Source organism: Ascaphus truei, chromosome 1, assembly GCF_040206685.1.
Source record: "Ascaphus truei isolate aAscTru1 chromosome 1, aAscTru1.hap1, whole genome shotgun sequence".
NCBI lineage: Eukaryota > Metazoa > Chordata > Amphibia > Anura > Ascaphidae > Ascaphus > Ascaphus truei.
In genome coordinates, this window is record NC_134483.1 from 7,486,492 (window position 1) to 7,513,387 (window position 26,896).

A 26,896-nucleotide genomic window follows, 5' to 3' on the forward strand; every position below is an offset into this window, starting at 1 on the left:
GGCATGCTTACGCAGAGGTCTCTGATCCCCGGTGTGGACTGGGTGATCAGTAATATGGGTCCTGCCCAACTTGTCCGTGAACAGAACTTTGTACTGCTCTAACATAGCCTGTGCCTGCACCCGCCGGGGTGCTTCGACCTGGGGACCTATCTCTACCTGCTCTACGCTGCCTCCCTTCCTAGACTCCCGTAGGAGATTGGGCAGAGCTTGGCTCACCGGGTCCCCCATCGGTGGGCTACAGATAGCCAGCACTGATGGCTCACTCACAAAATATGCTTTCAACATATTTATATGGTAGGTTCTGTATCTACTTGTCTCCTCATCTAACTGTACACCATAGTTGCACTCGTTCATCCGCCGGAGTACCGTATATGGGCCAGCCCAGGCAGCCATGAGTTTGTTCTGCTGAGTGGGCTTCAGAACAAGCACTTGCTGCCCAGGGATGAACTCTCTGCTGCGGGCATTTTTGTCATTCTAACGCTTCTGCTTGGTCTGAGCATCCTCCAGGTTAGCCTGTGCTAACCCCAAAAGCATCTCTAACCGGTCCCTGAGCTCTACCACATACTGTAGCACAGAAGCATCAGTATCAGTAGTCTCCCCTTCCCATCCTTGACGGAACAGGTCAAGCGGTCCACGGACCCTGTGACCATATGGAATCTCAAAAGGTGAGAACCCGGTAGATTCTTGCGGTTCCTCTCGGTTTGCAAACAGCAAGTGCTGTAAATGAATCTCCCAGTCTTTCTGTTCAGCTTCTACAAAGGCTTGCAGCATCTGCTTCAGGGTACCATTGAACCGCTCACACAGTCCATTTGTCTGGGGGTAGTAAGGGGCAGTGCGGAGGGCTGTCACCCCGCACGTAGCCCAGAGACACTGAAGCAATTCAGACATGAATTGCACCACTTGATCGGTTAGGATTTCACTTGGTTACCTACTCTAGTAAATATCCCTATTAACGCTTCAGCTACCTTTCTAGCCTCAATAGATTAAAGTGCCACAGCCTCAGGATACTTGGCCTCAAAATCTACCACCGTGAGGATGTAACGCTTTCCCGTCCAGCTAGGGACACAAAGGGGTCCCACTATGTCGACTGCTACCCTCTGGAAAGGTTCACCAATCACCGAGAGTGGCTTCAGGGGACCTTCACACGGTTGCCCGGCTTGCCTACTCGCTGGCAGGCATCACAGGAGCGGCAAAAATCTGCTACTGCCATAGATGCCCCGTTACCGAGTAGCATCTCGGTATCCAACCCTGTCAAAACACCCACATCTCTCACTCCTCGACCGGCAACCCAGTCAAGGAACACCCGGGTGACCTGGATAGACATAGGTCCCCGTCTGGCATAGTGACCTGCATCCCCGGTCCAGTCCCGGTCTACTGCCGTAGATGCCCCCGGACAGTAAAAATGCTGCAATAGCCGGGTTCTGGTGCGTGTGACCCCCTGATGTCCTGCTAGTGGGATGGAATGGGCTACCTGCAACAACTGCTGCCTATACTCCCTGGGTACCGCTAGCTGTCTTCTACCTGTCCATACTCTGTCTGGAGCATCAGGGGCATGCTCTCTGTACAGGAGCCCGAGGTGCCAGAGATACCAATCCGACCCACTCTGAGAGACAGACTCGGACGCCCGAGGTCTCATGCCCTCTAAGCTGGGATCGTACCGCACTGCTTCTCTGAACCTGGCACTTAGCTCCGGCCACTCGTTCCTAGTCACTAAGTCAGGGGATGGGGAAACAGGGACGTTGGCAGGGATGTCAGGACATAGTGTCGACTCGGTCTGGCTTACCTTCCTGGTCTCCACGGAGACCTCAGGATTCAGTGGTCTCAAATGCAGGACGACGCTGATTACCTCAGTGGGCAGGGGTACCAAAGGCTCCCCTGTCTGGGCGAGGGCTCGACTTTGGCACCTGGTGACCGCAGCCACTGGAGCATCTTCACTTGCAAAAGAGCAGATGAGGTGCCCTAGGTCGTTACCGAGTAGCATCTCGGTATCCAACCCTGTCAAAACACCCACATCTCTCACTCCTCAACCGGCAACCCAGTCAAGAAACACCCGGGTGACCTGGTTTGACATAGGTTCCCCGTCTTGCAATATTGACCTGCATCCCCAGTCCAGGGAGCAGATCCCCATGGCTAACCATATCAGGTCGCACCAGAGTAATTGTAGCACCGGAGTCTATCTCCAATGGTCACCAGACGCAAATGCTTCCTCCGGACGTCGTTTACCAGCAGCCCAATTGCTGCAACTTGATGCATATGTTTCCCCCGCTGTGCTGACTGTAGATGGTGTAGGGACCGCCGCCTGGGTCCTCCGCTGTACCTGTTGGACGGCTGCTGGCTGCTCCTCTGTGGGTACAAGTCCCACGTAGGCGATCGCCTTTGCCGCTTGGATACGTTGCCCCAGAGGGGGGTTGCTGGAACGTTGCAGATCGGGACAATCTGGCTTGATATGCCCGGTCCGGTGGTACGGAAAGCATCTCCGCTCATGCACAAATTCAGTGGTCTTTGCTGCAGTTCCTCCTGCTGGAGGTTTGGGTTTCCAGGTCGGGGTAGGGTGAGCAGCCTGGGCTGCCTTGGGGGGGACATTCCCGGCAGGGGCGTGTGCCCGCTTGGCAAGTTGTGGGCGAGGAGTCACATGCTCGTCCGCGAGTCTGGCAGCCGCAATGTAGGTCACGGGTATTTGTCAATGACCCACTCTCGGACCTCAGGCGTACACTTCTGCAGAAACTGCTCCTTGAAGATGAGATCCATGGCCCCATACCCTTCGACCCACTGGGTACCGTGCTTGGCTAACCTGCCCACAAATTCCAAGTGAGTGTCACAGCCAGTCTTGTCCCCCGAACTGAACAGTCTCCGATAAGCCTCCGGATTGAGGTCATACTGGTCAAGTAAAACCACCCAGTCTCGGGGTGGGAGACGGAACCGTCCGCACTGGTCCTCAAAGACCTTTAGATAGCCATCGATGTCGTCTGTACTATCCACACATTTGCAAAGACTGTGATGAGACACCCACGGGGGTCTGGGCTGGTCGGGGTTCCGACTGGGACGAGCCATCTGAGCACCTTGGGCAGCCGCGATCAGCTGCAATTTTTGCTCAAAGGTGGCTCCAACAGGCGTGGTTATAATGAGAGCCGTCAGATCTGCAGCAGGGACAGCAGCAGCCACCGGGGTTACCGCAGGTAGGACCACAGGCTCATCCTCACCCTCGTCCACGGTTGCCTCCATATCCAGAGGGCAAGCCAGTCCGGCTCCGTGGAGCTCCAGATCCTCCTCGAGTTGCGTCTTAGCCGGACCGTCTGTCGGTAGCCCGTAACTCTCACACAGAGTGACGATTCTCAGGCGATCCCAGGACCGAAACCGTCCTGACCGCTGACATCTCCTTTGGGCACTAAGCTAAAGAGACAAGAACAGTGTACTTTCTCCTGCCCTGTGTAAATCATATGTATGTGTACTACTGGTTTTGGGACAGAACAAAAATCAATCAAGGCGACTGCAGCTCCATGAACAAAAATAGGGAAAACTCGCCAGCAGGAAGTAACTAAAAACACTTTATTAGAATTACATAAAAAACATATGTGAACAGAAAAAAGGTAGTTCTAGTAAAGTGTTTTTAGTTACTTCCTGCTGGTGAGTTTTCCCTATTTTTGTTCATGGAGCTGCAGTCACCGTGATTGATTTTTGTTCTGTAAACCTACCTGATCGAAGGGACGCCATCGGGGGTACAGTGGAGAATACATGCAGTCAAGCAGCGTCTGTACAGCCAGCGCCAGTCTCAAGGAGCTGCAGGACGGGGAACACTAGTGAGTACAAGCTACTCTATACCAGCAAATCAGGAGACATGGGTAAGGGCATTTGCCTAATATATTCCCTCTAGATGTCTCCCCCTGCTCTCCACTTATGAACATGAACTGCAGCAATTACCTTCCAAAACCCGAGTTCATAGGCTCCACATAGATACCATATTCATCTATATACCTACCTGGTTGCCTAACCCCCTAAAGCTCGAAATCGGTTTGGTTCTCAAAAGTACTTGATTTGGGAGCTCACAATCTATGAGCTCCTCTTTGTACTATAAACCCCCACCGGAATTTATAGTCCAAAGCCGAATGATCCCACGACTACCACCAGAAAAAATCCTGTCATGGGAGACCAGGTACTTTTATCACCATTTATAGATTGCCGGGATCATTCATTAGGCAGAACAAGATAGTAAAAACAAATTGCATTTATTTAGGTAAACCCACGTACAACAAGAAGAGATACACAAGGAATTAGACTGTAAGCTCCTCGGAGCAGGGACTCCTCTTCCTTAATGTCTAAAGCACTTATTCCCATGATCTGTTATTTATATTATCTGTTATTTATTGGATTACGTCTTGGTTTGGGGTGGGAAGGGAGCGATCAGATCAGGAACATATCATGTGAATAAAGAAAACAAAAAGAATAATTGTGCAGTATATTAGTGCAATAAGGGCTAGATGAGAAACTTGGCTCTTTGAGATTTCCTACTTACAACAAAGTAAAAATAATATCGCAGTGATCTGACTCAGTCAGAAAGTATGGAGATAGGTTGCTTTTCTCTTGATGTAAAATGGCCCAGATAGATTCTCTTGCAGAGGGACTATTTCGGCAGAGTTGATGCTCAAATCCCAATATGATACATGCAATAAAGAGACAAAACAGCCTAATAGTCTAGGTTGCAAAACAGATAATTTATCTCATGTAGAGAAATAGGAGATGTACTCACAATAAGTACAAATGGATTGTACATATAAAGGTTTCTTTCGGCGATAGTGTGCCAAATAGTAATTCACACGCTCCTTCTGTATCTCCAGCCTCGCCGCCGGCGGTGGCGTCTGACATCACTTCCTGCTCACGGGTGACCGCATCCGGTGGTACTGGATAGCGACGCGCTGGGAGTGGGACTGTGTTAGAACTCAAGCGTCCGGCGTCTTCTTCTCTAAGCAGCTGCAACAAGTAGGTGGCTCTACGCGTTTCGCTGTTGAACATACAGCTTCCTCAGGAGATTAATAATAAACCTGCTTTTGATTTATTGGATTACCACATGTATTACTGCTGTGAAGCGCTATATACATTAATGGCGCTATATAAATAAAGACATACAATACAACAGTTAAAAACACACTTACTGGGGGCCTGGGGCAAAAAGCTAGGCTTTCCTAGGTGCAGGGTGCTCGCTTGGATGAGTTTACTCTGACCGGGATATACACCCGGTCCTCCTGGTACTCTTTTCGGCTTCAATCCTTAGCTGCGACCGCTCCATTAGATTTTGAGAACTTTTCAGGCTTCCAAACGAATCCGGTCGCTCTGTTATTTCGAACAGAGCAACTTTGAACAGCCCGCTGAGCTTCATCAACTCACCTCATTGGTTGGCTGAGATAGACTTGCTCCCTCTCTTGGTCAGCACCTTACATACACTCCGCTGGGATATCCCCAAAATGAAGGGGGAAGGAGCAGCCAATCGGAGCGTGGGAATTCCTCCCGTCAGCCAATAGAAAGAGGGGCTCGACCCCGGCTGACGTCAGAGGAGTATGCGTGCCCAGAAGACTATAAAATCCAGGTGCTGGCAAATATGATTTTAGCCAAAAGGAGAGCAGACTCTATGGCTGCACCCTCCCTGTCTAACTCATTACCACCTGCAGGGCCAGCTCTACCAAGTCTGGAAACTACAAAAGGTGTCTCCATGAAGTGCCCTTTGTAGTCCGGACCTGGCCATTCGCCCTTTCCTCGCTCACCAAATGTTTTCACACGTCTGGACATCCTCTCCCGTTTGAACTACGGACCCTCTGCAGACTTGCTGGCACCTTAACTGGATGCCCGGGCAACTTGCATAGAGCCTTATAAGAAATGTATCAAACATGATAAAACAAACTTTAATACATGGGGGGCATTGGGGAGAGTCATGAATGTAGGGACTTAGGACTGGGTTATCGGGGCTCGAAACTCAGGAGTCTGGGGGACCCTGGACAGCCCCGGTGTAATTCCACTTGCGTACCGGTAAATAGTTCCTGCACGTCGGGTAGAATGAAGGTACCGCCGGTAGCACCGGAACCCGAACTCCTGCAAACAAAACCTTTGCATTCTCACCCAAATATCCCACCTAAAACTTACACCCAGCAAGTTTCAGGAGTCTGGGGTAAAGGGAACGTGGAAAGTGGAAAATCAGGGGTCACTTTACTTCTCATACCTGGCTCCTGGCTTATGGTGCTGGGGAGCTGCCAGGGACCCACGGGAGCCAAGGGCAACCAGAGGGCGTAACCTTTATCATGAAGCTTGGCTACCCTTGCCCGTCACACTCACCTTAGTGTATCTTCCCACTTTAACCCCTTGAGAGATGACTAATATACTATAGGACATACTGACCTAAAAGTCACGCTGAGGCATGTAACAATGTCACAGGAGGGCCTGTAAAACAGCCCCTCTCCAAATACTCACACAGGGATTCTTCTAGTTGAGACTTAAAGAGAAGACCTGAAGCACTGGATACTGGGTTAGGGAGCCCCTCTGTGAGACCCCAGAATTACCAGGTGCTGGTATGTTTCTCCCGTGGGTTACACACCTCTGTATATGGTAGTAACGGTGGGAGGTACTGCTAACATAAGGGGGTATCTCCGGTCCTGAGTAGTTGGAGTTGTCCTCTCCTGACAATGAAATGTGGAGGTCCCCGCTTTCAATTTTTGGTAGTGTTTGACCCCACAAAATACCCTAATTTGTCTGATATATCTGATTTTCTCCCGTGGAAAGTTAATATGGCTGCTGCTGGGGCAGAGCCTACGGACGGGTCTTTTAATAATGTTTTATAACTGCGAAGGTACAGGACATGCACGGAAATAACACCGTAGGTAATCCTAGTTTTACAAATTACCTGTGTGAAGAAAATATATTTGATAAAATGTGTATGCCATGCTGAATCCAGGAAGCCATACTGCTCCTTTATGTTTCCTGTTAGATGTGTGGCAGTTACCAGGGCTTCTACCGTCTCCTGCGCAAGCATTTCTTACACAACACAACGCGTCTTCTTGTAGCTTTACTGCTGGAGACCATAATGATATTGTGTGTGTGTATATGTATGTATGTATATATATATATATATATATATATATATATATATATATATATATATATATATATACACACAGTATATATATATACTGTACAGTAATTGTGTGACTTGTATAAAGGACTTCTGATTTTTTTTAGCATTTGGACTAACATTTGTGTAATGTGTGAGTAAATAGCATTAAATCATGGACAGATTTTTAATCTATAGGTTCTATAACATGCAGCATGCAGAGCAGGAGGTGCAGCAGCAGCAGCAGGCGGTTCTATAACATGCAGCATGCAGAGCAGGAGGTGCAGCAGCAGGTGGTTCTATAACATGCAGCATGCAGAGCAGGAGGAGCAGCAGCAGCAGGCGGTTCTATAACATGCAATCAGAGCAGGAGGAGAAGCAGCAGGCGGTTCTATAACATGCAGCATGCAGAGCAGGAGGTGCAGCAGCAGCAGGTTCTATAACATGCAGCATGCAGAGCAGGAGGTGCAGCAGGTGGTTCTATAACATGCAGCATGCAGAGCAGGAGGTGCAGCAGCAGGAGCAGGTGGTTCTATAACATGCAGCATGCAGAGAAGGAGCAGCAGCAGCAGAGAAGGAGGAGCGGCAGCAGGTGGTTCTATAACATGCAGCATGCAGAGCAGGAGGTGCAGCAGCAGAGAAGGAGGAGCAGCAGGTATTTAGAGCAGGACCAGCTACGCTTACAGTGAGGAGAGAGCGTTGGGGAAAGCTACATGCTACCACATCTCGCAGAACAGCAGTACCTTTAATTTGGATAATTGTCCCAGTTCCTTAGCCGCACTGAAAATCAACTGAGTTCCCTGAGATTGCAGGGAGGGAGCAGATAGAGAGAAAGAGAATACAGGATCCATTCAGTAAGAGATACACTTTGGGTTATAGATGCAGTGAAACGCATTTCTTTCAAAGGTTGGGAAACCCTACCTTAATCCTCTCCCGATGGACAGTCCGGAAATGCTCGGAGATCACCTGTCACACTTGAACTGACATCTTTATCTAACTTTTGTCAAAAGCATGTTTACATTGCATCATTTTCATTGATATTAACCCCTTCACACTATTTTAATTGCTTCGTATCTGGCACAGAAAGTTTATTTAATGGAAACGGTTAACCTTGGTGCTCGCCTCAGTGTATCTTCCCACTTTAACCCCTTTAGAGCTGCATAACATACTGTAGGAGATACTGACCTAAAAGTCACGCTGAGGCATGTAACAATGTCACAGGAGGGCCTGTAAAACAGCCCCTCTCCAAATACTCACACAGGGATACTTCCATTTCTTCTTGTACAGCGCTGCAAGTTTTTACGTAGCGCTTTACAGAGACATTTTGCAGGCACAGGTCCCTGCCCCATGGAGCTTACAATCTATTGGTTTTTTTTAAGTGCCTGTGCCCAAGGTCACAAGGAGCCGACACCAGGAATTGAACCAGGTTCCCCTGCTTCAAACTCAGTGCCAGTCAGTGTTTTTACTCCCTGAGCCGCTCCTTCTCCCTTAAAGAGACTTAAAGAGAAGACCTGAAGCACTGGATACTGGGTTAGGGAGCCCCTCCCTGAAACCCCAGAATTACCAGGTGCTGGTATCTTTCTCCCGTGGGTGATACTCCTGTGTTTATGGTAGTAACGGTGGGAGGTACTGCTAACATAACGGGGTATCTCCGGTCCTGGGTAGTTTGGAGAGAGTTATCCTCTCCTAACAATGAAATGTGGAGGTCATCCATGAAGATGTCAGACTTACAGCGGGATCAAGATCCCCAGAACGGGATACTTGGCAGCTGAATGCAATTCATGTCCTATTAAATGTGGTAGGAATTACTGTCTTAGAATGCATCAGAATGGATGGATGTATATTTAGCTACACAACCCTTTTAGATGATTAATCTGCAAGCCACAGCTACCCTGTAAGAACCAAATTGTTCCAGGGCACCGGATTCTGTAGCAGAGCTGTGCAAAGGTGGCCTGAGAACAGCACACATGAACCAGACTTCAGGCTCACGGACGCTACACAGCGCTTCATTAAAGAAGCACCAGAGAGCCCCTTTTGTGCAATGCTGGTTGCATCTAAGGACATCCAGGGACTCTGCAGAAAGGAGAATAAGCTGTCTTGGCAAGTTAAGGAGAGCAGCTCACGCTGCTAACGAAGCATTCACAGGGGAGACGCATTTCCTTGCTGCTCAATGGGGTCGGCCCCACAAGCGGCCTTCGCGATGCATGGCGAGATCTTTAGAAGACAAGAAAATTGTGTTTACAACTAGCGACAGCGTCACGTTGGTCCGTGACAACCAATGATAGGGCAGAGTTTCTCAAGCCAATCATAGTGAAGGAAATAGCAGCCAATCAGAGAGCAGAAGAGGATGTTACATCCTGGCCAGGTCCCCCTCAACACACGTCCCTTCGCAGATGGTGAGAACGCAGATCGCGGCTTTAACAAGTGCACGCGCCGCCACCCCACCAGGTGCGCGGGCAGCAGAGTGTACTGGGGCCGTAGCCTAAGGCTCCGAGTCGTACTATAGGCATTTGAAGTAGACATGTTCCCGAATGGAGTTTACTGTAGGCGGGAGGTACGAATGACAAGCGGATCTGGTATAACCAGAGCTCACAGGATGGGTGTGCACTATAAGGTCTCGTAATGATGTTCTTCATCCTATGCCCTAGCAATGAGACCAACTCTCACATCGCTGACGATCCTACAGAACATATGTCCAGTCAGCTGGGGAATGCAATCATATAACCACATACAACCTATAGCACTGGCCGGACCATCCATCTCCCCATAATCATGGCCTTTCTTGGCTTATTTGATGACTGAGCATGATAAGACATAGGAAAGATTCATAGGAACAAGGGGAGTGAGCGCATGATTACATACTGCTAACATACACCTGTGAGCATCTACGGGCACAAAACACAGAAAGGAGCGCATGCCCCACACATCCAAGATGTGTCTTTGGGTTTCTGATGAGTACACAGAATTAAATGTAAGCATCCGGGAGGTGCTCTCGGAGAACGTATATATTCATGGAAGGTCAGGACACAGGGCAGCTCTGGGGATGTGAACAGTGCACAAACACATGTACATTTCTCCATACTTACCATCATCTGCCCGGTGCAGTTGAGGACCCAAAGAGAAGGAAGAAATCAGTCATAGGCTAACAGTTTGGTTCTGGCTTCCATGGGTGTGGATCAGAATGAATACTGCATGTTTTGGGTTATATCTTGCATGGAGCGGATATTGTGCTATTCAAACCCATGTTTTAGCGCTACGTTTCTGCTGTACCACGAGATACTTTGCTCAAGGCAAAACAAACCCCCTTTATAACAATTCCTGTTTGACTTTAACTCTCAAACCCTTATTTCCTCTGAGCCTCTAATCTGAATCTATGCATCAGAATACCCTGTGATCTGGGGACATGCATTGCAACTGGTTCCATCGGCAGTGGCCAGGATTACTTCATCAGAATTCCCTGTGATCTGGGGACATGCATTGTAACGGGTTCCATCGGCAGTGACCAGGATTACTTCATCAGAATTCCCTGTGATCTGGGGACATGCATTGTAACCGGTTCCATCGGCAGTGGCCAGGATTACTTCATCAGAATTCCCTGTGATCTGGGGACATGCATTGTAACTGGTTCCATCGGCAGTGGCCAGGATTACTTCATCAGAATTCCCTGTGATCTGGGGACATGCATTGTAACCGGTTCCATCGGCAGTGGCCAGGATTACTTCATCAGAATTCCCTGTGATCTGGGGACATGCATTGTAACTGGTTCCATCGGCAGTGGCCAGGATTACTTCATCAGAATTCCCTGTGATCTGGGGACATGCATTGTAACTGGTTCCATCGGCAGTGGCCAGGATTACTTCATCAGAATTCCCTGTGATCTGGGGACATGCATTGTAACGGGTTCCATCGGCAGTGACCAGGATTACTTCATCAGAATTCCCTGTGATCTGGGGACATGCATTGTAACCGGTTCCATCGGCAGTGGCCAGGATTACTTCATCAGAATTCCCTGTGATCTGGGGACATGCATTGTAACTGGTTCCATCGGCAGTGGCCAGGATTACTTCATCAGAATTCCCTGTGATCTGGGGACATGCATTGTAACCGGTTCCATCGGCAGTGGCCAGGATTACCTCATCAGAAGACCCTGTGATCTGGGGACATGCATTGTAACTGGTTCCATCGGCAGTGGCCAGGATTACTTCATCAGAATTCCCTGTGATCTGGGGACATGCATTGTAACCGGTTCCATCGGCAGTGGCCAGGATTACTTCATCAGAATTCCCTGTGATCTGGGGACATGCATTGTAACTGGTTCCCTCGGCAGTGGCCAGCATTACTTCATCAGAATTCCCTGTGATCTGGGGACATGCATTGTAACTGGTTCCATCGGCAGTGGCCAGGATTACTTCATCAGAATAGCCTGTGATCTGGGGACATGCATTGTAACTGGTCCCATCGGCAGTGGCCAGGATTACTTCATCAGAATACCCTGTGATCTGGGGACATGCATTGTAACTAGTTCCATCGGCAGTGGCCAAGATTACTTCATCAGAATTCCCTGTGATCTGGGGACATGCATTGTAACTGGTTCCCTCGGCAGTGACCAGGATTACTTCATCAGAATTCCCTGTGATCTGGGGACATGCATTGTAACTGGTTCCATCGGCAGTGGCCAGGATTACTTTATCAGAATTCCCTGTGATCCGGGGACATGCATTGTAACTGGTTCCCTCGGCAGTGACCAGGATTACTTCATCAGAATTCCCTGTGATCTGGGGACATGCATTGTAACTGGTTCCATCGGCAGTGGCCAGGATTACTTCATCAGAATTCCCTGTGATCTGGGGACATGCATTGTAACTGGTTCCATCGGCAGTGGCCAGGATTACTTCATCAGAATTCCCTGTGATCTGGGGACATGCATTGTAACTGGTTCCATCGGCAGTGGCCAGGATTACTTCATCAGAATTCCCTGTGATCTGGGGACATGCATTGTAACTGGTTCCATCGGCAGTGGCCAGGATTACTTCATCAGAATAGCCTGTGATCTGGGGACATGCATTGTAACTGGTCCCATCGGCAGTGGCCAGGATTACCTCATCAGAAGACCCTGTGATCTGGGGACATGCATTGTAACTGGTTCCATCGGCAGTGGCCAGGATTACTTCATCAGAATTCCCTGTGATCTGGGGACATGCATTGTAACCGGTTCCATCGGCAGTGGCCAGGATTACTTCATCAGAATTCCCTGTGATCTGGGGACATGCATTGTAACTGGTTCCCTCGGCAGTGGCCAGCATTACTTCATCAGAATTCCCTGTGATCTGGGGACATGCATTGTAACTGGTTCCATCGGCAGTGGCCAGGATTACTTCATCAGAATAGCCTGTGATCTGGGGACATGCATTGTAACTGGTCCCATCGGCAGTGGCCAAGATTACTTCATCAGAATTCCCTGTGATCTGGGGACATGCATTGTAACTGGTTCCATCGGCAGTGGCCAGGATTACTTAATCAGAATTCCCTGTGATCTGGGGACATGCATTGTAACTGGTTCCATCGGCAGTGGCCAGGATTACTTCATCAGAATACCCTGTGATCTGGGAACATGCATTGTAACTGGTTCCCTCGGCAGTGACCAGGATTACTTCATCAGAATTCCCTGTGATCTGGGGACATGCATTGTAACTGGTTCCCTCGGCAGTGACCAGGATTACTTCATCAGAATTCCCTGTGATCTGGGGACATGCATTGTAACTGGTTCCCTCGGCAGTGACCAGGATTACTTCATCAGAATTCCCTGTGATCTGGGGACATGCATTGTAACTGGTTCCATCGGCAGTGGCCAGGATTACTTCATCAGAATAGCCTGTGATCTGGGGACATGCATTGTAACTGGTCCCATCGGCAGTGGCCAGGATTACTTCATCAGAATACCCTGTGATCTGGGGACATGCATTGTAACTAGTTCCATCGGCAGTGGCCAAGATTACTTCATCAGAATTCCCTGTGATCTGGGGACATGCATTGTAACTGGTTCCATCGGCAGTGGCCAGGATTACTTAATCAGAATTCCCTGTGATCTGGGGACATGCATTGTAACTGGTTCCATCGGCAGTGGCCAGGATTACTTCATCAGAAAGCCCTGTGATCTGGGAACATGCATTGTAACCGGTTCTATCGGCAGTGACCAAGATTACTTCATCAGAATTCCCTGTGATCTGGGGACATGCATTGTAACTGGTTCCATCGGCAGTGGCCAGGATTACTTTATCAGAATTCCCTGTGATCTGGGGACATGCATTGTAACTGGTTCCCTCGGCAGTGACCAGGATTACTTCATCAGAATTCCCTGTGATCTGGGGACATGCATTGTAACTGGTTCCCTCGGCAGTGACCAGGATTACTTCATCAGAATGCCCTGTGATCTGGGGACATGCATTGTAACTGGTTCCATCGGCAGTGACCAGGATTACTTCATCAGAATTCCCTGTGATCTGGGGACATGCATTGTAAACGGTTCCATCGGCAGTGGCCAGGATTACTTCATCAGAATTCCCTGTGATCTGGGGACATGCATTGTAACCGGTTCCATCGGCAGTGGCCAGGATTACTTCATCAGAATATCCTGTGATCTGGGGACATGCATTGTAACTGGTTCCATCGGCAGTGGCCAGGATTACATCATCAGAATTCCCTGTGATCTGGGGACATGCATTGTAACTGGTTCCATCAGCAGTGACCAGGATTACTTCATCAGAATGCCCTGTGATCTGGGGACATGCATTGTAACCGGTTCCATCGGCAGTGACCAAGATTACTTCATCAGAATTCCCTGTGATCTGGGGACATGCATTGTAACTGGTTCCATCGGCAGTGGCCAGGATTACTTTATCAGAATTCCCTATGATCTGGGGACATGCATTGTAACTGGTTCCCTCGGCAGTGACCAGGATTACTTCATCAGAATTCCCTGTGATCTGGGGACATGCATTGTAACTCGTTCCATCGGCAGTGGCCAGGATTACTTCATCAGAATTCCCTGTGATCTGGGGACATGCATTGTAACTGGTTCCCTCGGCAGTGGCCAGGATTACTTCATCAGAATTCCCTGTGATCTGGAGACATGCATTGTAAACGGTTCCATCGGCAGTGACCAGGATTACTTCATCAGAATTCCCTGTGATCTGGGGACATGCATTGTAACCGGTTCCCTCGGCAGTGGCCAGGATTACTTCATCAGAATGCCCTGTGATCTGGGGACATGCATTGTAACCGGTTCCATCGGCAGTGACCAGGATTACTTCATCAGAATTCCCTGTGATCTGGGGACATGCATTGTAAACGGTTCCATCGGCAGTGGCCAGGATTACTTCATCAGAATGCCCTGTGATCTGGGGACATGCATTGTAACTGGTTCCATCGGCAGTGGCCAGGATTACTTCATCAGAATTCCCTGTGATCTGGGGACATGCATTGTAACCGGTTCCATCGGCAGTGGCCAGGATTACTTCATCAGAATACCCTGTGATCTGGGGACATGCATTGTAACTGGTTCCATCGGCAGTGGCCAGGATTACTTCATCAGAATGCCCTGTGATCTGGGGACATGCATTGTAGCTGGTTCCATCGGCAGTGGCCAGGATTACTTCATCAGAATACCCTGTGATCTGGGGACATGCATTGTAACTGGTTCCATCGGCAGTGGCCAGGATTACTTCATCAGAATTCCCTGTGATCTGGGGACATGCATTGTAACTGGTTCCATCGGCAGTGGCCAGGATTACTTCATCAGAACACCCTGTGATCTGGGGACATGCATTGTAACTGGTTCCATCGGCAGTGGCCAGGATTACTTCATCAGAATTCCCTGTGATCTGGGGACATGCATTGTAACCGGTTCCATCGGCAGTGGCAAGGATTACTTCATCATAATACCCTGTGATCTGGGGACATGCATTGTAACTGGTTCCATCGGCAGTGGCCAGGATTACTTCATCAGAATTCCCTGTGATCTGGGGACATGCATTGTAACCGGTTCCATCGGCAGTGGCCAGGATTACTTCATCAGAATAGCCTGTGATCTGGGGACATGCATTATAACCGGTTCCATCGGCAGTGGCCAGGATTACTTCATCAGAATGCCCTGTGATCTGGGGACATGCATTGTAACTGGTTCCATCTGCAGTGGGCAGGATTACTTCATCAGAATAGCCTGTGATCTGGGGACATGCATTGTAACCGGTTCCATCGGCAGTGGCCAGGATTACTTCATCAGAATTCCCTGTGATCTGGGGACATGCATTATAACCGGTTCCATCGGCAGTGCCCAGGATTACTTCATCAGAATGCCCTGTGATCTGGGGACATGCATTGTAACTGGTTCCATCGGCAGTGGCCAGGATTACTTCATCAGAATTCCCTGTGATCTGGGGACATGCATTGTAACCGGTTCCCTCTGCAGTGGCCAGGATTACTTCATCAGAATTCCCTGTGATCTGGGGACATGCATTGTAACTGGTTCCATCGGCAGTGGCCAGAATTACTTTATCAGAATTCCCTGTGATCTGGGGACATGCATTGTAACCGGTTCCATCGGCAGTGGCCAGGATTACTTCATCAGAACACCCTGTGATCTGGGGACATGCATTGTAACTGGTTCCATCGGCAGTGGCCAGGATTACTTCATCAGAATTCCCTGTGATCTGGGGACATGCATTGTAACCGGTTCCATCGGCAGTGGCAAGGATTACTTCATCATAATACCCTGTGATCTGGGGACATGCATTGTAACTGGTTCCATCGGCAGTGGCCAGGATTACTTCATCAGAATTCCCTGTGATCTGGGGACATGCATTGTAACCGGTTCCATCGGCAGTGGCCAGGATTACTTCATCAGAATGCCCTGTGATCTGGGGACATGCATTGTAACTGGTTCCATCGGCAGTGGCCAGGATTACTTCATCAGAATTCCCTGTGATCTGGGGACATGCATTGTAACTGGTTCCATCAGCAGTGACCAGGATTACTTCATCAGAATGCCCTGTGATCTGGGGACATGCATTGTAACCGGTTCCATCGGCAGTGACCAAGATTACTTCATCAGAATTCCCTGTGATCTGGGGACATGCATTGTAACTGGTTCCATCGGCAGTGGCCAGGATTACTTTATCAGAATTCCCTATGATCTGGGGACATGCATTGTAACTGGTTCCCTCGGCAGTGACCAGGATTACTTCATCAGAATTCCCTGTGATCTGGGGACATGCATTGTAACTGGTTCCCTCGGCAGTGGCCAGGATTACTTCATCAGAATGCCCTGTGATCTGGGGACATGCATTGTAAACGGTTCCATCGGCAGTGACCAGGATTACTTCATCAGAATTCCAAGTGATCTGGGGACATGCATTGTAACCGGTTCCCTCGGCAGTGACCAGGATTACTTCATCAGAATTCCCTGTGATCTGGGGACATGCATTGTAAACGGTTCCATCGGCAGTGGCCAGGATTACTTCATCAGAATGCCCTGTGATCTGGGGACATGCATTGTAACCGGTTCCATCGGCAGTGGCCAGGATTACTTCATCAGAATTCCCTGTGATCTGGGGACATGCATTGTAACTGGTTCCATCGGCAGTGGCCAGGATTACTTCATCAGAATAGCCTGTGATCTGGGGACATGCATTGTAACTGGTCCCATCGGCAGTGGCCAGGATTACCTCATCAGAAGACCCTGTGATCTGGGGACATGCATTGTAACTGGTTCCATCGGCAGTGGCCAGGATTACTTCATCAGAATTCCCTGTGATCTGGGGACATGCATTGTAACCGGTTCCATCGGCAGTGGCCAGGATTACTTCATCAGAATTCCCTGTGATCTGGGGACATGCATTGTAACTGGTTCCCTCGGCAGTGGCCAGCATTACTTCATCAGAATTCCCTGTGATCTGGGGACATGCATTGTAACTGGTTCCATCGGCAGTGGCCAGGATTACTTCATCAGAATAGCCTGTGATCTGGGGACATGCATTGTAACTGGTCCCATCGGCAGTGGCCAAGATTACTTCATCAGAATTCCCTGTGATCTGGGGACATGCATTGTAACTGGTTCCATCGGCAGTGGCCAGGATTACTTAATCAGAATTCCCTGTGATCTGGGGACATGCATTGTAACTGGTTCCATCGGCAGTGGCCAGGATTACTTCATCAGAATACCCTGTGATCTGGGAACATGCATTGTAACTGGTTCCCTCGGCAGTGACCAGGATTACTTCATCAGAATTCCCTGTGATCTGGGGACATGCATTGTAACTGGTTCCCTCGGCAGTGACCAGGATTACTTCATCAGAATTCCCTGTGATCTGGGGACATGCATTGTAACTGGTTCCCTCGGCAGTGACCAGGATTACTTCATCAGAATTCCCTGTGATCTGGGGACATGCATTGTAACTGGTTCCATCGGCAGTGGCCAGGATTACTTCATCAGAATAGCCTGTGATCTGGGGACATGCATTGTAACTGGTCCCATCGGCAGTGGCCAGGATTACTTCATCAGAATACCCTGTGATCTGGGGACATGCATTGTAACTAGTTCCATCGGCAGTGGCCAAGATTACTTCATCAGAATTCCCTGTGATCTGGGGACATGCATTGTAACTGGTTCCATCGGCAGTGGCCAGGATTACTTCATCAGAAAGCCCTGTGATCTGGGAACATGCATTGTAACCGGTTCTATCGGCAGTGACCAAGATTACTTCATCAGAATTCCCTGTGATCTGGGGACATGCATTGTAACTGGTTCCATCGGCAGTGGCCAGGATTACTTTATCAGAATTCCCTGTGATCTGGGGACATGCATTGTAACTGGTTCCCTCGGCAGTGACCAGGATTACTTCATCAGAATTCCCTGTGATCTGGGGACATGCATTGTAACTGGTTCCCTCGGCAGTGACCAGGATTACTTCATCAGAATGCCCTGTGATCTGGGGACATGCATTGTAACTGGTTCCATCGGCAGTGACCAGGATTACTTCATCAGAATTCCCTGTGATCTGGGGACATGCATTGTAAACGGTTCCATCGGCAGTGGCCAGGATTACTTCATCAGAATTCCCTGTGATCTGGGGACATGCATTGTAACCGGTTCCATCGGCAGTGGCCAGGATTACTTCATCAGAATATCCTGTGATCTGGGGACATGCATTGTAACTGGTTCCATCGGCAGTGGCCAGGATTACATCATCAGAATTCCCTGTGATCTGGGGACATGCATTGTAACTGGTTCCATCAGCAGTGACCAGGATTACTTCATCAGAATGCCCTGTGATCTGGGGACATGCATTGTAACCGGTTCCATCGGCAGTGACCAAGATTACTTCATCAGAATTCCCTGTGATCTGGGGACATGCATTGTAACTGGTTCCATCGGCAGTGGCCAGGATTACTTTATCAGAATTCCCTATGATCTGGGGACATGCATTGTAACTGGTTCCCTCGGCAGTGACCAGGATTACTTCATCAGAATTCCCTGTGATCTGGGGACATGCATTGTAACTCGTTCCATCGGCAGTGGCCAGGATTACTTCATCAGAATTCCCTGTGATCTGGGGACATGCATTGTAACTGGTTCCCTCGGCAGTGGCCAGGATTACTTCATCAGAATTCCCTGTGATCTGGAGACATGCATTGTAAACGGTTCCATCGGCAGTGACCAGGATTACTTCATCAGAATTCCCTGTGATCTGGGGACATGCATTGTAACCGGTTCCCTCGGCAGTGGCCAGGATTACTTCATCAGAATGCCCTGTGATCTGGGGACATGCATTGTAACCGGTTCCATCGGCAGTGACCAGGATTACTTCATCAGAATTCCCTGTGATCTGGGGACATGCATTGTAAACGGTTCCATCGGCAGTGGCCAGGATTACTTCATCAGAATGCCCTGTGATCTGGGGACATGCATTGTAACTGGTTCCATCGGCAGTGGCCAGGATTACTTCATCAGAATTCCCTGTGATCTGGGGACATGCATTGTAACCGGTTCCATCGGCAGTGGCCAGGATTACTTCATCAGAATACCCTGTGATCTGGGGACATGCATTGTAACTGGTTCCATCGGCAGTGGCCAGGATTACTTCATCAGAATGCCCTGTGATCTGGGGACATGCATTGTAGCTGGTTCCATCGGCAGTGGCCAGGATTACTTCATCAGAATACCCTGTGATCTGGGGACATGCATTGTAACTGGTTCCATCGGCAGTGGCCAGGATTACTTCATCAGAATTCCCTGTGATCTGGGGACATGCATTGTAACTGGTTCCATCGGCAGTGGCCAGGATTACTTCATCAGAACACCCTGTGATCTGGGGACATGCATTGTAACTGGTTCCATCGGCAGTGGCCAGGATTACTTCATCAGAATTCCCTGTGATCTGGGGACATGCATTGTAACCGGTTCCATCGGCAGTGGCAAGGATTACTTCATCATAATACCCTGTGATCTGGGGACATGCATTGTAACTGGTTCCATCGGCAGTGGCCAGGATTACTTCATCAGAATTCCCTGTGATCTGGGGACATGCATTGTAACCGGTTCCATCGGCAGTGGCCAGGATTACTTCATCAGAATAGCCTGTGATCTGGGGACATGCATTATAACCGGTTCCATCGGCAGTGGCCAGGATTACTTCATCAGAATGCCCTGTGATCTGGGGACATGCATTGTAACTGGTTCCATCTGCAGTGGGCAGGATTACTTCATCAGAATAGCCTGTGATCTGGGGACATGCATTGTAACCGGTTCCATCGGCAGTGGCCAGGATTACTTCATCATAATACCCTGTGATCTGGGGACATGCATTATAACCGGTTCCATCGGCAGTGCCCAGGATTACTTCATCAGAATGCCCTGTGATCTGGGGACATGCATTGTAACTGGTTCCATCGGCAGTGGCCAGGATTACTTCATCAGAATTCCCTGTGATCTGGGGACATGCATTGTAACCGGTTCCCTCTGCAGTGGCCAGGATTACTTCATCAGAATTCCCTGTGATCTGGGGACATGCATTGTAACTGGTTCCATCGGCAGTGGCCAGAATTACTTTATCAGAATTCCCTGTGATCTGGGGACATGCATTGTAACCGGTTCCATCGGCAGTGGCCAGGATTACTTCATCAGAACACCCTGTGATCTGGGGACATGCATTGTAACTGGTTCCATCGGCAGTGGCCAGGATTACTTCATCAGAATTCCCTGTGATCTGGGGACATGCATTGTAACCGGTTCCATCGGCAGTGGCAAGGATTACTTCATCATAATACCCTGTGATCTGGGGACATGCATTGTAACTGGTTCCATCGGCAGTGGCCAGGATTACTTCATCAGAATTCCCTGTGATCTGGGGACATGCATTGTAACCGGTTCCATCGGCAGTGGCCAGGATTACTTCATCAGAATGCCCTGTGATCTGGGGACATGCATTGTAACTGGTTCCATCGGCAGTGGCCAGGATTACTTCATCAGAATTCCCTGTGATCTGGGGACATGCATTGTAACTGGTTCCATCAGCAGTGACCAGGATTACTTCATCAGAATGCCCTGTGATCTGGGGACATGCATTGTAACCGGTTCCATCGGCAGTGACCAAGATTACTTCATCAGAATTCCCTGTGATCTGGGGACATGCATTGTAACTGGTTCCATCGGCAGTGGCCAGGATTACTTTATCAGAATTCCCTATGATCTGGGGACATGCATTGTAACTGGTTCCCTCGGCAGTGACCAGGATTACTTCATCAGAATTCCCTGTGATCTGGGGACATGCATTGTAACTGGTTCCCTCGGCAGTGGCCAGGATTACTTCATCAGAATGCCCTGTGATCTGGGGACATGCATTGTAAACGGTTCCATCGGCAGTGACCAGGATTACTTCATCAGAATTCCAAGTGATCTGGGGACATGCATTGTAACCGGTTCCCTCGGCAGTGACCAGGATTACTTCATCAGAATTCCCTGTGATCTGGGGACATGCATTGTAAACGGTTCCATCGGCAGTGGCCAGGATTACTTCATCAGAATGCCCTGTGATCTGGGGACATGCATTGTAACTGGTTCCATCGGCAGTGGCCAGGATTACTTCATCAGAATTCCCTGTGATCTGGGGACATGCATTGTAACCAGTTCCATCGGCAGTGGCCAGGATTACTTCATCAGAATGCCCTGTGATCTGGGGACATGCATTGTAACTGGTTCCATCGGCAGTGGCCAGGATTACTTCATCAGAATTCCCTGTGATCTGGGGACATGCATTGTAAGCGGTTCCATCGGCAGTGGCCAGTATTACTTCATCAGAATACCCTGTGATCTGGGGACATGCATTGTAACTGGTTCCATCGGCAGTGGCCAGGATTACTTCATCAGAATTCCCTGTGATCTGGGGACATGCATTGTAACTGGTTCCATCGGCAGTGGCCAGGATTACTTCATCAGAATTCCCTGTGATCTGGGGACATGCATTGTAACTGGTTCCATCGGCAGTGGCCAGGATTACTTCATCAGAATTCCCTGTGATCTGGGGACATGCATTGTAACCGGTTCCATCGGCAGTGGCAAGGATTACTTCATCATAATACCCTGTGATCTGGGGACATGCATTGTAACTGGTTCCATCGGCAGTGGCCAGGATTACTTCATCAGAATTCCCTGTGATCTGGGGACATGCATTGTAACCGGTTCCATCGGCAGTGGCCAGGATTACTTCATCAGAATAGCCTGTGATCTGGGGACATGCATTATAACCGGTTCCATCGGCAGTGGCCAGGATTACTTCATCAGAATGCCCTGTGATCTGGGGACATGCATTGTAACCGGTTCCATCGGCAGTGGCCAGGATTACTTCATCAGAATTCCCTGTGATCTGGGGACATGCATTGTAACCGGTTCCATCGGCAGTGGCCAGGATTACTTCATCATAATACCCTGTGATCTGGGGACATGCATTATAACCGGTTCCATCGGCAGTGGCCAGGATTACTTCATCAGAATGCCCTGTGATCTGGGGACATGCATTGTAACTGGTTCCATCGGCAGTGGCCAGGATTACTTCATCAGAATTCCCTGTGATCTGGGGACATGCATTGTAACTGGTTCCATCGGCAGTGGCCAGGATTACTTTATCAGAACACCCTGTGATCTGGGGACATGCATTGTAACTAGTTCCATCGGCAGTGGCCAGGATTACTTCATCAGAATTCCCTGTGATCTGGGGACATGCATTGTAACCGGTTCCATCGGCAGTGGTCAGGATTACTTCATCATAATACCCTGTGATCTGGGGACATGCATTGTAACTGGTTCCCTCGGCAGTGGCCAGGATTACTTCATCAGAATTCCCTGTGATCTGGGGACATGCATTGTAACCGGTTCCATCGGCAGTGGCCAGGATTACTTCATCAGAATACCCTGTGATCTGGGGACATGCATTGTAACTGGTTCCATCGGCAGTGGCCAGGATTACTTCATCAGAATGCCCTGTGATCTGGGGACATGCATTGTAGCTGGTTCCATCGGCAGTGGCCAGGATTACTTCATCAGAATACCCTGTGATCTGGGGACATGCATTGTAACTGGTTCCATCGGCAGTGGCCAGGATTACTTCATCAGAATTCCCTGTGATCTGGGGACATGCATTGTAACTGGTTCCATCGGCAGTGGCCAGGATTACTTCATCAGAACACCCTGTGATCTGGGGACATGCATTGTAACTGGTTCCATCGGCAGTGGCCAGGATTACTTCATCAGAATTCCCTGTGATCTGGGGACATGCATTGTAACCGGTTCCATCGGCAGTGGCAAGGATTACTTCATCATAATACCCTGTGATCTGGGGACATGCATTGTAACTGGTTCCATCGGCAGTGGCCAGGATTACTTCATCAGAATTCCCTGTGATCTGGGGACATGCATTGTAACCGGTTCCATCGGCAGTGGCCAGGATTACTTCATCAGAATAGCCTGTGATCTGGGGACATGCATTATAACCGGTTCCATCGGCAGTGGCCAGGATTACTTCATCAGAATGCCCTGTGATCTGGGGACATGCATTGTAACTGGTTCCATCTGCAGTGGGCAGGATTACTTCATCAGAATAGCCTGTGATCTGGGGACATGCATTGTAACCGGTTCCATCGGCAGTGGCCAGGATTACTTCATCATAATACCCTGTGATCTGGGGACATGCATTATAACCGGTTCCATCGGCAGTGCCCAGGATTACTTCATCAGAATGCCCTGTGATCTGGGGACATGCATTGTAACTGGTTCCATCGGCAGTGGCCAGGATTACTTCATCAGAATTCCCTGTGATCTGGGGACATGCATTGTAACCGGTTCCCTCTGCAGTGGCCAGGATTACTTCATCAGAATTCCCTGTGATCTGGGGACATGCATTGTAACTGGTTCCATCGGCAGTGGCCAGAATTACTTTATCAGAATTCCCTGTGATCTGGGGACATGCATTGTAACCGGTTCCATCGGCAGTGGCCAGGATTACTTCATCAGAACACCCTGTGATCTGGGGACATGCATTGTAACTGGTTCCATCGGCAGTGGCCAGGATTACTTCATCAGAATTCCCTGTGATCTGGGGACATGCATTGTAACCGGTTCCATCGGCAGTGGCAAGGATTACTTCATCATAATACCCTGTGATCTGGGGACATGCATTGTAACTGGTTCCATCGGCAGTGGCCAGGATTACTTCATCAGAATTCCCTGTGATCTGGGGACATGCATTGTAACCGGTTCCATCGGCAGTGGCCAGGATTACTTCATCAGAATGCCCTGTGATCTGGGGACATGCATTGTAACTGGTTCCATCGGCAGTGGCCAGGATTACTTCATCAGAATTCCCTGTGATCTGGGGACATGCATTGTAACTGGTTCCATCAGCAGTGACCAGGATTACTTCATCAGAATGCCCTGTGATCTGGGGACATGCATTGTAACCGGTTCCATCGGCAGTGACCAAGATTACTTCATCAGAATTCCCTGTGATCTGGGGACATGCATTGTAACTGGTTCCATCGGCAGTGGCCAGGATTACTTTATCAGAATTCCCTATGATCTGGGGACATGCATTGTAACCGGTTCCCTCGGCAGTGACCAGGATTACTTCATCAGAATTCCCTGTGATCTGGGGACATGCATTGTAAACGGTTCCATCGGCAGTGGCCAGGATTACTTCATCAGAATGCCCTGTGATCTGGGGACATGCATTGTAACTGGTTCCATCGGCAGTGGCCAGGATTACTTCATCAGAATTCCCTGTGATCTGGGGACATGCATTGTAACCAGTTCCATCGGCAGTGGCCAGGATTACTTCATCAGAATGCCCTGTGATCTGGGGACATGCATTGTAACTGGTTCCATCGGCAGTGGCCAGGATTACTTCATCAGAATTCCCTGTGATCTGGGGACATGCATTGTAAGCGGTTCCATCGGCAGTGGCCAGTATTACTTCATCAGAATACCCTGTGATCTGGGGACATGCATTGTAACTGGTTCCATCGGCAGTGGCCAGGATTACTTCATCAGAATTCCCTGTGATCTGGGGACATGCATTGTAACTGGTTCCATCGGCAGTGGCCAGGATTACTTCATCAGAATTCCCTGTGATCTGGGGACATGCATTGTAACTGGTTCCATCGGCAGTGGCCAGGATTACTTCATCAGAATTCCCTGTGATCTGGGGACATGCATTGTAACCGGTTCCATCGGCAGTGGCAAGGATTACTTCATCATAATACCCTGTGATCTGGGGACATGCATTGTAACTGGTTCCATCGGCAGTGGCCAGGATTACTTCATCAGAATTCCCTGTGATCTGGGGACATGCATTGTAACCGGTTCCATCGGCAGTGGCCAGGATTACTTCATCAGAATAGCCTGTGATCTGGGGACATGCATTATAACCGGTTCCATCGGCAGTGGCCAGGATTACTTCATCAGAATGCCCTGTGATCTGGGGACATGCATTGTAACCGGTTCCATCGGCAGTGGCCAGGATTACTTCATCAGAATTCCCTGTGATCTGGGGACATGCATTGTAACCGGTTCCATCGGCAGTGGCCAGGATTACTTCATCATAATACCCTGTGATCTGGGGACATGCATTATAACCGGTTCCATCGGCAGTGGCCAGGATTACTTCATCAGAATGCCCTGTGATCTGGGGACATGCATTGTAACTGGTTCCATCGGCAGTGGCCAGGATTACTTCATCAGAATTCCCTGTGATCTGGGGACATGCATTGTAACTGGTTCCATCGGCAGTGGCCAGGATTACTTCATCAGAACACCCTGTGATCTGGGGACATGCATTGTAACTAGTTCCATCGGCAGTGGCCAGGATTACTTCATCAGAATTCCCTGTGATCTGGGGACATGCATTGTAACCGGTTCCATCGGCAGTGGTCAGGATTACTTCATCATAATACCCTGTGATCTGGGGACATGCATTGTAACTGGTTCCCTCGGCAGTGGCCAGGATTACTTCATCAGAATTCCCTGTGATCTGGGGACATGCATTGTAACCAGTTCCATCGGCAGTGGCCAGGATTACTTCATCAGAATTCCCTGTGATCTGGGGACATGCATTGTAACTGGTTCCATCGGCAGTGACCAGGATTACTTCATCAGAACACCCTGTGATCTGGGGACATGCATTGTAACTGGTTCCATCGGCAGTGGCCAGGATTACTTCATCAGAATGCCCTGTGATCTGGGGACATGCATTGTAACTGGTTCCATCGGCAGTGGCCAGGATTACTTCATCAGAATTCCCTGTGATCTGGGAACATGCATTGTAACTGGTTCCATCGGCAGTGGCCAGGATTACTTCATCAGAATTCCCTGTGATCTGGGGACATGCATTGTAACCAGTTCCATCGGCAGTGGCCAGGATTACTTCATCAGAATTCCCTGTGATCTGGGGACATGCATTGTAACCGGTTCCATCGGCAGTGACCAGGATTACTTCATCAGAATTCCCTGTGATCTGGGGACATGCATTGTAACCGGTTCCATCGGCAGTGGCCAGGATTACTTCATCAGAATTCCCTGTGATCTGGGGATATGCATTGTAACCGGTTCCCTCGGCAGTGGACAGGATTACTTAATCAGAATACCCTGTGATCTGGGGATATGCATTGTAACCGGTTCCATCGGCAGTGGCCAGGATTACATGTCATTTAAAAGAACAATCGAAGCGCTTTAAAACATTATTTTACATGATTGATGTAGGGGGGTCTCCAGAGCTGAACCCCATTAATTTCATCTCCGGTAACCCCCTGCTTCCGGAGATACTTACCTCCGTAGGGGGTATTACAATTAGTCGATCCAGCTGTGCTAGCTGGGGTTGAAGTTCCCATCACGTGGGCCAATAGGAAGCCGGGCCTGATGACATCACGGCTTCCTATTGGCCCACAGGGCGCGGGAGTTTTGGAAAGCGTAAGTACCTCTAGAAGCAGGAGGTTATCTGAGCTGAAATTAATGGGGTTCAGCTCCAGGAACCCTGTGCTTCAATCCTGTGTAAAAAACAAACAAAGCGCTGGGATTGCCTCTTTCAGCCGCTCTTTCGTTTCGCTAAAATATTGCAAATCATATTAACCCCATGCAATCATGTTACACAACTGCAAGCAGAAAATAACTGGAATGTGAAGTTTACGGTGCATTAACCCTTTCAGACTAAGCTTCGTAGTAAGCCTGGCTTCATAAACTTGGCTCACACCAGCTTCCCCTACAGG

At 49.2% G+C, this 26,896-nt stretch overlaps 1 protein-coding gene across 9 annotated transcripts in view; it reads right to left on the reverse strand.

Annotated features, from left to right (window-relative positions):
- The window catches only part of UNC13B (unc-13 homolog B), a 565,224-nt gene that overhangs the window by 52,551 nt on the left and 485,777 nt on the right, over positions 1 to 26,896 (reverse strand). For 8 of the 9 annotated variants that reach the window (XM_075579702.1, XM_075580181.1, XM_075580121.1 and 5 more), the window contains one exon: positions 7,834 to 7,890. The exons of the other annotated variant lie outside the window; for it this stretch is intronic. In XM_075579702.1, coding sequence (XP_075435817.1) covers positions 7,834 to 7,890 — 57 coding nt within the window. The remainder of the gene's footprint in view (positions 1 to 7,833; positions 7,891 to 26,896) is intronic. 9 annotated transcript variants of the gene reach the window in all.